The sequence below is a fragment of the Artemia sp. Qi Xiang Cuo genome, chromosome 19 (genome assembly GCF_049724085.1).
Source record: "Artemia sp. Qi Xiang Cuo chromosome 19, ASM4972408v1, whole genome shotgun sequence".
NCBI classification, from domain to species: Eukaryota; Metazoa; Arthropoda; class Branchiopoda; order Anostraca; family Artemiidae; genus Artemia; species Artemia sp. Qi Xiang Cuo.
The window spans coordinates 25378843-25391170 of NC_142812.1; the positions used below are offsets into that span (position 1 = coordinate 25378843).

General features: G+C 34.7%; 1 protein-coding gene across 4 annotated transcripts in view; it reads left to right on the plus strand.

The window, feature by feature from the left end:
• Nucleotides 1–9838, plus strand: part of LOC148940654 (aldehyde dehydrogenase family 1 member B1, mitochondrial-like) — a 136644-nt gene extending 126806 nt beyond the window's left edge. For all 4 annotated transcript variants that reach the window (XM_089105382.1, XM_089105384.1, XM_089105383.1 and 1 more), the window contains 3 exons: nucleotides 4745–4902; nucleotides 5590–5664; nucleotides 9594–9838. In XM_089105382.1, coding sequence (XP_088961508.1) covers nucleotides 4745–4902; nucleotides 5590–5664; nucleotides 9594–9666 — 306 coding nt within the window. In that variant the 3' untranslated portion in view covers nucleotides 9667–9838. The remainder of the gene's footprint in view (nucleotides 1–4744; nucleotides 4903–5589; nucleotides 5665–9593) is intronic.
• Nucleotides 9839–12328: the final 2490 nt, after the last annotated feature.

Below are 12328 nucleotides of genomic sequence, written 5' to 3' on the forward strand. Positions count from 1 at the left end.
CCACACAGATTTGCATTTGTTCCTGAAAAGTTACGTATTCCATGCAAAAAAAAATAAACCTTTATCTTCATGCTTGATTTAACTAAGTGGATTCACTTGATTTTTTTATGAAATTATTTGGAGATGTGTAATTGCGCATTAGCTATTATGAAGGAGGGGCGGTCGGTCCTTGTGTGGGTGACGGAGGCAGATGCCTAAAAGAGCGCATTTCAACATCTAAATTGTTTTACTCTCCATGTCCTTCAGATAAATATAGAAAAAGGTATGGGAAGGGGGCAGAACTTTATCTTTAACCTCATTTCATTTAAAATAAGCCTGAATGAGGGTGGTGCATGGTAATACCTCCCTTCTCAATGTAGGAAAGTGTTTCTGACATTTATTCTAAAGTTATATTTAACTAAACTGATTTGCTTCATATGTTACAAAATTATACACAGTGAAGTGTATGCACATCAATGAAGGAGGGGCAGTTGGTCATTTTTAAGGCGGAAGAGGGGGGAGTACAGGCCTAAAAGATTGCATTTTAATGCCAAAATATCCTAACTCTCATTGAGCCTCCAGATAAACATAACAAGAACTTTGGAGAAGGAGATGGTAGAAATGTATATATAGTCTCTCTTAGTTCAAAGGAATATATTTAGCCTATTGGGGCAGGGAGGGAAGTAATATTACCCCTCCCATTGCGACACAATTTCTAAATAGCATAAAATATTAAATTCTCCTGCCTACCGGCAAAAAGGTAAATAAGGTGAGGCAGGACATCATGAGCCTTGCCAGAAATTTTTTTTGGGGAAGGGGTGGTATGCGCTACCTGAAGTTTTGTTTTTAGTAACTTCAAGGGTCAATATTTCACTTCCTATTTATGTACAATTTTTCAATGTGTATAAACATATATGTTTACAATACATTTAAACATCAGAGAACCCTATAGTTGAGGTAGCGATGTCTTCAGTCACGGAGAAGATCAAAGGTCACACAGAATTTCCGTCCATAGAACTAATACTATCCATTTCCTTCACCCGAAATTCTATCGTAAAAATAGTATTAAGGACTTATTCAACTAAAAATTTTATTCATAGAAAATTTTGTCTAAATATTAACATGTTGTCCAAAATTTGAATTAACAATCCAATATTTAATTCTTAAGCAAAAAAAAACTAAATAAGGGGAAAAATACTAATTAATTTACAATTATTGAGATATAGACTTACCAGCAGGAAATTGGGGTGTATGGGGCCTTTAGCCCACATCATATCATAGTTAGATCTGGCAATGATTTAAAGAACGGTCACAAATTAAACTTAAAAAACAATTTGTTCAACTGAAAGGAAGCAGCAACATTAAAACTTAAAACTAACAGGAATTATTCGGTGTATTAGAGGGGTTGCCTCCTCCTCATCCCATCTCTGTTTATACTAAAGTTGGAGTTTCTGCCCCTATCCTTTAAGAATGACTGCTGGAACACAAAGGCCGTTGAATTGGAATTGCCAAAGATAAGTGTGCTGCATCATCATGCATGTAATGACTCAGTTTCTGTCAAAAATAGCATTTCATTTTAATATTTCGGTTACTATAGGCTAGAGTTCGTTCTTTACTGTAAATTTTGCTTCGACCGAGAAACATCTTCAGAACCAATTCCAAAAGATTCTTCCATCTTTAACAGTCTTAGGCTCGCTGGATGGTTCGGGTTCACTCTTCCTCCTAGGATGTGAGTTAAGCCCTTCTTCATCTTCTCTTGAGCTTTCATCCATTTTGGATTCTCTGTACTTTTTAATGGCCCACTAGACTGTCTTTCCAACAGATGAGCCTATAATCCTAATGGCGAGACATTTAATAATATTTCGCATTTCATAGGTAACAGATATTCTTTTTTAATTGTTACTGTTTCCAAGGCAAATCTTCTTAGATAGTTAACTACAATTATGACGTCATTCATCATTTTGTATACGCAGATGCAGTGTTTGTCAAAGAATTGATTTTATTTTAAATGTCATGTTTTGTAAATTACAAAAGCGAAAAAACAGTTGTTTACAAAAAAACAGCTGTTTATGATATTCCGGTTCGCTGCTAGCTGCGGAGGAAAAAGAAGACATTGATCGTCATTCCCATGCAAAAGTAATTTTCTTTGTTGTTCAAGCCAAGGGACTGTAAGTTTCCCGTAAGGGGTTTTCGGCCAAGGCAATGCCAATCACACACCTGTTATTTCGATCTGACACCGATTTTTTTAGTAGTTTCGTTTCGTAGTTAGTAGTTTCAAGCTTTTTTAGGTAACTATGGGCCGTGGTTCGTCCTTTACTAGGTTGCAGCTGTCGCTGCAACCACGATGAAAGCTTTTTTTAAAGTACTTAAAACTTTAGCGTAACGAGCGAGAGGTTGAGGAGGGGGCAGCCTCCCTCATATGCAGAATAGTTTCTGCTCTTTTAAGTTCTAACGTTATTCCTTACTTTAAATTTTAACGTTACTCCTTACTTTCACTTGAAATTTTTTTAATCTGCAAATCATTCTAAAGAAATGAAAAGATCGCAAATGTTGATTCAGTTAACCATATATGCGTCAAATTTGAAGGAGCGAAATGTTCCGAAAGGAAGCATGTACATAAAAGTATATATTGATGACAAATTTATTCTTAAGTCGAAAGAAGTGAAAGATGGAATGCCATACGCAATATGGAATGAGAGGACAAAATTAGAGGTGTACAAAGATACGGTTATTAAATTTCGTCTGAAGTGTACTCGCTGTCAGTTTCAAAATGAAACTATAGGAGAGGTATGTTACGTTGTAAAAGAAGAGGATTATTTAAATGAGTATATTCGCAGAACATGAATTAATCTGAAAAAGATTGGGGAAAATGATATTAAAGTTACACGTGAGGCAGGAGAGTTAGAAATTGGCATCCAACTGCTAGATGAAGATGTAACTAATGACATGAAGAATTTTTACGATTGTTTGACAGAAGAAATAGAAAAGAGTCAAGTCACAAGCAACTAGGCGCAACAAAATAAAAAACCATGGCCCAAACTGACATTTTTCAGGCCTATCAAATTTGTCAAACAGTACCAAAAAATTGGCTCTTGCTAGAGTTTCCAGGAAAAGTTATGACAAGAAGACATGACGAGATAACAAGTTATTCCAGTGCCCTACTTGCAGCGGAGAAAAAGGGGACGCTGATGGAGATTCCCATGCTAAAGTAATTTTCCTTGTAGTTCAAGCTAAGGGATTTTCTTTGTTGTTCAAGCCAAGGAATTGTGAGTTTCCTTTAAGGGTTTTAGGCCAATGCAATTCCAATGGTATACTTATTGTTTAGATCCGACGGCATTTTTAGCGGTTTCAGGATGTTCCCAGGTATTGTGAGAAACTGAAATCCAAAACTAGAACTAAGTTATGACAAGATGAAAGAAGTCATTTATAGAAACAAAATCGTTAGCTTTTAATCATTAAGAATCCTTTCCTAAATAATCCCTGAATGTTAAAAAGTCGAGGAGCAATTATGTGGTAACGGCACTCAGTAACTTCAGCTGCAAAGGCTGCTTGTCATAGCAAGCAAGAATCATTTCGCTACTTTTTAGTTTAATCGTTGCTTTGCTTCAGTGCTATTAAAAAGGTTTCCACTCCTGTTATTATTTGTTGTTGAAAATGGTTTGGGTAGTAAAATGGTTTGGGTATTATCTGTCACTGGCCGACAGCAGAAATTAAAATCACTTTTTATTCTCTGAACTACACTGGGCACTGCTGGATGGATTTTCCACTCTATTTCAATTTGGATTTTAGTTTCTCATAATACCTGGGATTAGCCTGGCTTCATTGCCTCTTAAGCCAAAACTAAACCTCGCTTGTAAAAACATAAGAAGTAAGAATCAAAATTTCATTAAAAAACAGCCAAACAATAATTTTTGCCTTTAATCATATCTTCTAATTTATTATTTGTAGGCTGAAGCTTTTTCCATTACCACCTCCTGGCTTACACGGCTATTCCTCTAAATCAACCTCGCGCATCCTATTTATATTATTTTAGTTTTTGATTCTAATTGTTTTTTTTGTGTTTTTTTTCTACGCTGAAGACGCCTTGTTTTATACAGGCTCAAAGACAATATAATTTATTATATGTAAGTTGCTATACGTTGTTGTCAAATACTACAGAAAATCCTTTATTTTTATGCAATTTCAAAGAAAATTGATCCTTTTCGGTGTATATTTATACATTTTTTTTAGGCTTTATACGTCCTGGCCAAGTGGTTGGCACGCTAGACTTGAAATCCCGTGTCCGTAAGGGCTGGAGTTCAAGTCCTGATGTCGCTGATGATTTGGTTTAGAGCTGAGATTAGCAGTGTGATTGTAATCTCAGCCAGAGCCAACCGAGCTCCGAATAGGTACCTGGAGATGGACACCATTGGTCAGCATGGTTATTTTCTTAGGTTTTTAAGAAGTAAACTAGGCACCAGGGGTGTCGTTTCAGGGGGACAAGGGGGAGCAGGTGCCCTTCCCCCTATAATTTGGAGAAACAATGTTGTATGGCCTATTCCCCTTGACTATCCGGATATAAACCCCTCTTGCCCCCCCCCCAATAAAAATTCTGGAGCTACTCCCCTGCTAGGCCCCGCTTCCTCTTCCCCATTCGGTACCATTGAATTACCTTTGGATAAGTGAGCAAGGTGTTATATTATGATCTGTGTTTCAATGCCATTTTAGTCTGCATTTCAAGACCTGCTATACCATTTGTGTCTGAACTAATTTGTCACATTTTTAGATTTTTGGACCGGTTCAGTTGATTTTCAAGTTTTCTTCAATGGAAGAGGCATTTGAAAGGGCTAATAAAACATATTATGGTCTGGCGGCTGGCATTATCACTAAAAACATAGACTCGGCTTTGATGTTTGCTCAAAAAGTTCAAGCTGGTTCAGTATGGTGAGTTATCGATATACTTCTCTTACTCTATCAGCTTTCGTTCTTACATCCACTAAAAACACTTTTAAAGCATATTTTTGACAATTATAAAAAAATATCATTAAAAAAATCAACACTATGCTTCACTTTTCACAATATCTATTTTAGTTATACTACCAGCCGTATGGCACTAATTATATGCTTGGTACCGTAACATAAAAAAACAAAACAAAAAAAAACAGTAAAACCATTCCAATGTTTTCAACCCTACAAATGTCAAATGCTGATTGTGTTGCGAGAAGGAAAACAGAAACGACAGAATCGTGATTGTTATGCCGTGATAATAAAAAAGAAAAAAACGGCTAGGATCCCTGGAATACAGTTAATGAATCTCTAATCTATGGACTTGGAGAGGTACTTGAGCAAAATACCCGCTTCAACCCTAACGGAATAATGAAATCTACTTATTTTTGGAAGATTTGAAAATAAACTCTTACTGACTCAAAAAAATTACCAGCCGAAAATTTGTTTGCTAATCAACTTAGAATCCATTGGAGACCATAATAAAAGTTGGCGTCATTATTCCCGGGTAATGAGAGAAGCAGCCTGGCTGCATTTTTCTTTCGTTTCATTGATACCATAATGATAAGTAAAAGCCGCATATTTTACATTTCCATGTTCTCTGACTTTCATCCTATTTTATTTCAGGGTAAACTGCTGGAATTCTCAAAAACCCCAGACACCATTTGGAGGGTATAAGGAATCGGGATTTGGAAGAGACCTGTAAGTTAATCGTCAGTTACTACAAAAAAATTTAATATAATAAACAAAATGAGGTTGAGACTTACTACAGAGAAAACGTTCTGAAAGTTTGAATGGAGTTGAGAAATAAATTTTAGACCTACGTTCCAGTGGTAATGAAAAAAAAGGAAAAAAAGTGCATTTGAAATCTCAATATATGCTTGCAAATATATGCTTCATCGGCTCTTTTACTGTTGCTTCACTCTCCTTCTGCTATCTTGGACTCCACGACTATTTTTGTGCCTGTATAACTCAATAATAATGAGCTAGGGCCTTCGACACAGGAAAATAGAGCTTGTCATCACTTCATTTCAGTTGATCTACCAGCTGTGCTCAACAGCTTGATTCTTCGAGCCTTGTACGCCTGTTTTCCTGAAGATTTTTTTTTATTTATGTAATTAGGATTTTTATTGCCCAATGATCATAAAAACGTTGTAACCGTTAGGATTGACAAAGATCATAAAATTTAATAGCATACGGTAAAAAAAAAGAAATGTGACACCATGATAATAAGTACAGCCTAGTAATATATGTTTGCTAGCAAGCTAGGTTTTGTCGGCTATTTAGCTCGCAAAAACTCGCTTCGCCATATTTTATCACCTCTCTCTCCTCACTCGGGCGGCCGTTCCTGGCCACGACAGTCTGGAACCTTTGGCTTTCCTAATAACAAACTCGGGCCTTCAGCCCTTGCAAATATTGCTTGACAAAACATCCCTCCGCTTGTTGCAATCGGTAGCTCGCGCTTTCGGCCCTCACATGCTTGTTATCATGACGTAACATTTCCAATTTTATTTTATTAGTTTATATATTCAGGATTTTTATAGCTTAATTTGTACAAGAATTCATAGGATTTGGCCATGAGGATGAAAAAGAACCATAAAAATCCAAAAAATGTACGCCAAAGTAAAACAAAAGAAAGAAAAATGTGGCGTCATGATCATTACTGAGTAGGGCCAAAGGACTGGACCACTGACCGTAGCTAGCAGAAGAAGGCAAGGTCATGCCGTTTTTTTTTTATAGCCAAAGAGCCTTAAAGAAAATGCCGAATTGAATCACCCACAAACCCACATAATAGAAAACTTTGCAGTCCATTTGGAAAAATCTAACCTGGCAGCAATTTCTAAGTGCCAGACAATGGTCGAGGTTAAAATTTTAATTATTACCACACCCTACTTTGGAAGATTTTTATTCTAATTCCTGATAGACATTTTCCCATTCGAGGCTGGGATATAAGAAATTTTTTGTGGAAGATTGATCAAAATCAGACATACTTAGTGCCAATCCATAACCTAAAGCAAAATTCTTAATCAGAATTTTTTTTAATGTGACTGAAAACAGAAAACTACTGGCCTGCAATGGGGGGCAGGGTGAGATACCCATTGCTCAATCTCTGATTTTTTAGATTGGCTTTAATGCTTAGGAGACGATCGATTTCACTCACTATAGGGCTTTGACCATGGGCGTACGTAGCTTCTTGTCTGGGGGGGGGGGGCAGCCAATGCCGAGATGAAGGGCGGGAGGCTAAAGTTATATTGGCAGTTCACAAAACCTTACATTGCCAGCAAGTTCTATCATACCTATGAAATCTTTATTAATAAGTAATTTACCAAAGTCATAAATCATCCATAAGTTTCAGCACTAATCTTCTTGGATTAGAGCTAAAAATTTCCAAGACATTATAGATAATCGCTTCTTTTTAGATGTTCATTCTGTTATTCCAGCTGTTTATTTCCAGCTTTTTCAACCATCTACCTTTTATCAACTGCTTTTTTAGCCATCTACCTATTTACAACTGCTTTTTCTACCATATACTTTTTCAGCCATATCTAGTGTAAATTTGAACTTCTAGGGGGGCAGTTGCCCCCCTCTGCCCCCTCCTCCGTACGCCTATGGCTTTGATGACAATTCCAAGTATAAGAGGTAAACGAGTTGTGTCAAGTATATTTTTTTTTCTTTTTTCTATTTGACATACCTAAAACGATTTCCTGACAAATTTAATAAATTTTTTTGGTAGAATGTTTGACGAAAAACGTCCCATCTTCGCCCAATATTACTGGAGGAAGGAGACAGAAAGAGCTGCTGCATCTGTTCCAACTTGTACTACTGTTAATCACGTTTTTCCTTTAGTACATAATCTTAGTGCTTTTTACATTCTTCCATAAGACTTTGAAACAAAGTTGGAAAAAAATGAACTATAATTGCTGATTTTGATCATCCTGGTGGAAATCAGATGGGATAAATTTTAGATTTTTATAATTACTCTTAACCAGGTGTACAACGAATTTATTTTCGGTACGTTGTGGGTAATGTTTAACAATGAAATTGGCTTAAATGTTTTTCTTAATATTAAATTTTTCAATCTGTTTTTTTTCCTATTTCTTTTATCTGTTGAACCGGGGGTTAATACTTTCCTTGTAAGATTTCATTATACAAGTAAAAATACAATGTGCCGTAACTCTTAAATTCAAAAAAAATTGAGGTAGTAGGGGATAAATAATTAACAGGCTAAAAAAGGGCTAATTTTCCTTTTGTCTATACTACGGTGTATACTCTGACTAGTCTGCATCACTGTCTGCATACAGTGAGAAAAAAAGCCTATATCCTATATACTACCACATCATTCTGAACTATCCTCAATCCCTCACTTAAGGAGATGCTAGAATATCTTAATAGTGTATCTTTTAAATACACATATTTCATTGTTCTGGATTTCTAAGCAATTTATTGAAAATAGTAATTCAATCTAGAAAACCAATTTTTTAAAAATATCCGATTGGTTTTGTTTCAATTGGCTAAATTAGAAGTTTAATAAGAGAATGAATATGAAGGTGACTTTCAAGACATAGTTCCTGAAGTATGTGTAAGAAAATAACTACGATCTTCTAATAATAAGAAGGTAAGTGCCATCATTGAATTTCGTTCGATACCACTGAAGGAAGTTTCGGCATTTACAGAGCACTACGGAACATGTTGTAACATCTCTACTAATAGCTGATGAATACGCTAGAAACATTTATTCCAGCTAAGCTGGGGTACTGATACTATAATAAAAAAGCAGCATAGTCTTGGCCCACATTTAAATATATTCTCCTTTTGAAATAAGCGATTTTTAAACAAGCCTGGAGTTTTAACGTACATAAAAAAATACAAGATATAAAATACTATTATATATAATACAGTATAATAATATAATATGTAACATCGGATTCCTTAGTCTAAGACTCAGATCTATTCATTCACCAAGTCAGAATACTGATATTAGTTAGACGTTTTTTTGGACAAAGATCTAAGGTTGCTTAAAAATACGAAAATTGTCTATTTTTCAACTTTTCTCAAACGTACATGACTACAATAAAGTCATGTACGCCGAATTTCAAAAGCATAGCTAGATAGATGAATAGAACTTAAACTTTCGAATGGTAGCAAAATTGTTGTCTTTCTATAAGCAGAAAAATGAGACAGCAAAAATTGCACAAAGACTTTAAACCTTAATATCAAACTCTTCAATACCAAGATTACCTCTGCGAGAGTATGGTACTCTTGCATTATGCGGGCCTTTCTAAAAAGTCAAGTTTGGTTAATGCTAATGAAATAAAATAGGATGAATATATAATAGTTTAGAAACAAATTTGGGCTATATATTTGTAACTTAGGGGGGTGGGGGGTAAAGCATAGCATATATAAAATACGTAACCTTACCTAAAGTAGGTACCTTTTTCCCCCCTAAACCCCAAAAAGCCACAGTTTAATATCGTATACGCAATGAAAAGCACGCTATCAGTGCCTAGTCCATATCGGTAAACATGTCAAAAACGGGTTTTATCATTGCCTACTCTACAGTAGTTAACCCGAGAGGCCCGCATAATGCAAGAGTACCGAATGTACTATACTTTAACATTACTGTTTTACAGGGGAGAAGAAGGCTTGAACAACTATTTGGAAACGAAGACAATAACCATCCGAGTCCCCGAAAAGAATTCATAAGCAACTAATTGCGTGAGCCCTGTTTGACCTCTGGAAAATAAATTGCGATTTTGATCTCTTGTTTTATTCTCAGGTGAAGGATTCTCATACTGATGTATGGACACGACATAATGATGTTGATTTTGTGTGTTTAGTGCTATTTTTTTAGACATTTTTAATAAACGAACACTCATCAATATACTGTTGTCGGTAACACTCTTTCTTTAATCACAAAGGTTCTGGGGGTTGCCAGGAGATAGTGCCCCCCCCTCCAGCAAGAAACCTCATTTGACCGTAAAAATTCATAAAAACGAGTGTAAAGCTAGTTTTTGACACATCTGGTAAATTTTTTCTCATGTGTTACTGGTCCCCACCCCTCCCTGGTTACCACCCCAATGAGCCTACTATCCATATCGCAATATCAGAGTTGTTAAAAAAAGCTATTGTCGAACCCGGGACAATTATTTGCATGACTTGCTCATTTACATCAATAAGAACCTATTTATTCAGCTTGTAAACAAGAAATTATGAAAGTATTAAAGTTTGAAACGATTGTTGCCGATATTGCGTTTTATTTTATATATATTACAGACTCTAGTAACAATAAAAAAAAGACAGGAAAGACACGACACTGTCAGGCTAAAATTTCAGGGATTAACAGTTGAGCTTCAGGAAAATTTTAAATTGTGAGCCCCAAGACTGATCGTGTGTTGAGGACAGGCGGGATAAATGAGGTACATCATATGGGAAGAACAATTAATCGGTGAAAACTGAGCAATTCAACTAAAACAGTGGAAAATGCTCATTGAAAAGGAAGAGAAACTAAATACTTCAGTCTTGTCTCCTCTAAAAAAGATTTTTGTCTCTTCCCACCTGAAAGACATATCGAGATGACGTTTATGAGGTAGACCTGAATAGGATTAAAATGAAGGCGTACACCTTTAAACCAAATCATTTACATAGCGAAGAGGACTGAAGATGGAAGTTCAGAGGACGAAGAGTGTTGGGCTAGGATTTTTGTTACAAAATGCACTTTCCAATCGCTGGAACAGGAATTGCACTTTCCAATCGCTGGAACATTTAAATAATTGTTGGTCACCTCTTAAGAGGGAAAATTGTGCCTTGTTGAAAACGTGACTTTATTTGTTAAAATTTTTGTGCAAGATGCTTCTTGTCGAAAAGTTGTTCCTTAAATTATTTTAAGGAATTAAACCTTGTTGAAAACGTGACTTTATTTATCAAAATCTTTGTTTAAGATACTTCTTGTCGAAACGTTGTTCTTTAAACTATTTTAAGGAATTAAACCTTGTTGAAAACATGACTTTATTTATCAAAATGTTTGTTAAAGATCCTTCTGTCGAAAAGTTGTCCCTTAAACTATTTTAAGGAATTAAATCTTGTTGAAAACGTGACTTTATTTGTCAAAAAGTTGTTCCTTAAACAGTTTTAAGGAATTAAACCTTGTTGAAAACGTGACTTTATTTATCAAAATGTTTGTTAAAGATCCTTCTGTCGAAAAGTTGTTCCTTAAACTATTTTAAGGAATTAAACCTTGTTAAAACGTGACTTTATTTATCAAAATGTTTGTTAAAGATCCTTCTGTCGAAAAGTTGTTCCTTAAACTATTTTAAGGAATTAAACCTTGTTAAAAACGTGACTTTATTTGTCAAAAAGTTGTTCCTTAAACTATCTTAAGGAATTAAACCTTGTTGAAAACGTGACTTTATTTATCAAAATGTTTGTTGAAGATCCTTTTGTCTAAAAGTTGTTCCTTAAACTATTTTAAGGAATTAAACATTGTTGAAATCGTGTCTTTATTTGTCAAAAAGTTGTTCCTTAAAATGTTTTAAGGAATTAAATCTTGTTGAAAACGTGACTTTATTTGTCAAAAAGTTGTTTCTTAAACTATTTTAAGGAATTAAACCTTGTTGAAAACGTGACTTTATTTATCAAAATGTTTGTTAAAGATCCTTCTGTCGAAAAGTTGTTCCTTAAACTATTTTAAGGAATTAAATCTTGTTGAAAACGTGACTTTATTTGTCAAAAAGTTGTTCCTTAAACTGTTTTAAGGAATTAAACCTTGTTGAAAACGTGACTTTATTTATCAAAATGTTTGTTAAAGATCCTTCTGTCGAAAAGTTGTTCCTTAAACTATTTTAAGGAATTAAACCTTGTTGAAAACGTGACTTTATTTGTCAAAAAGTTGTTCCTTAAACTGTTTTCAGGAATTCAACCTTGTTGAAAACGTGACTTTATTTATCAAAATTTTTGTATAAGATACTTCTTGTCGAAAAGTTGTTCCTTAAACTATTTTAAGGAATTAAACCTTGTTAAAACGTGACTTTATTTATCAAAATGTTTGTTGAAGATCCTTCTGTCGAAAAGTTGTTCCTTAAACTATTTTAAGGAATTAAACCTTGTTAAAAACGTGGCTTTATTTGTCAAAAAGTTGTTCCTTAAACTATTTTCAGTAATTCAAACTTGTTGAAAACGTGACTTTATTTATCAAAATGTTTGTTTAAGATCCGTCTGTCGAAAAGTTGTTCCTTAAACTATTTTAAGGAATTAAACCTTGTTGAAAACGTGACTTTATATGTCAAAAAGTTGTTCCTTAAACTGTTCTAAGGAATTAAACCTTATTGAAAACGTGACTTTATTTATCAAAATGTTTGTTAAAGATCCT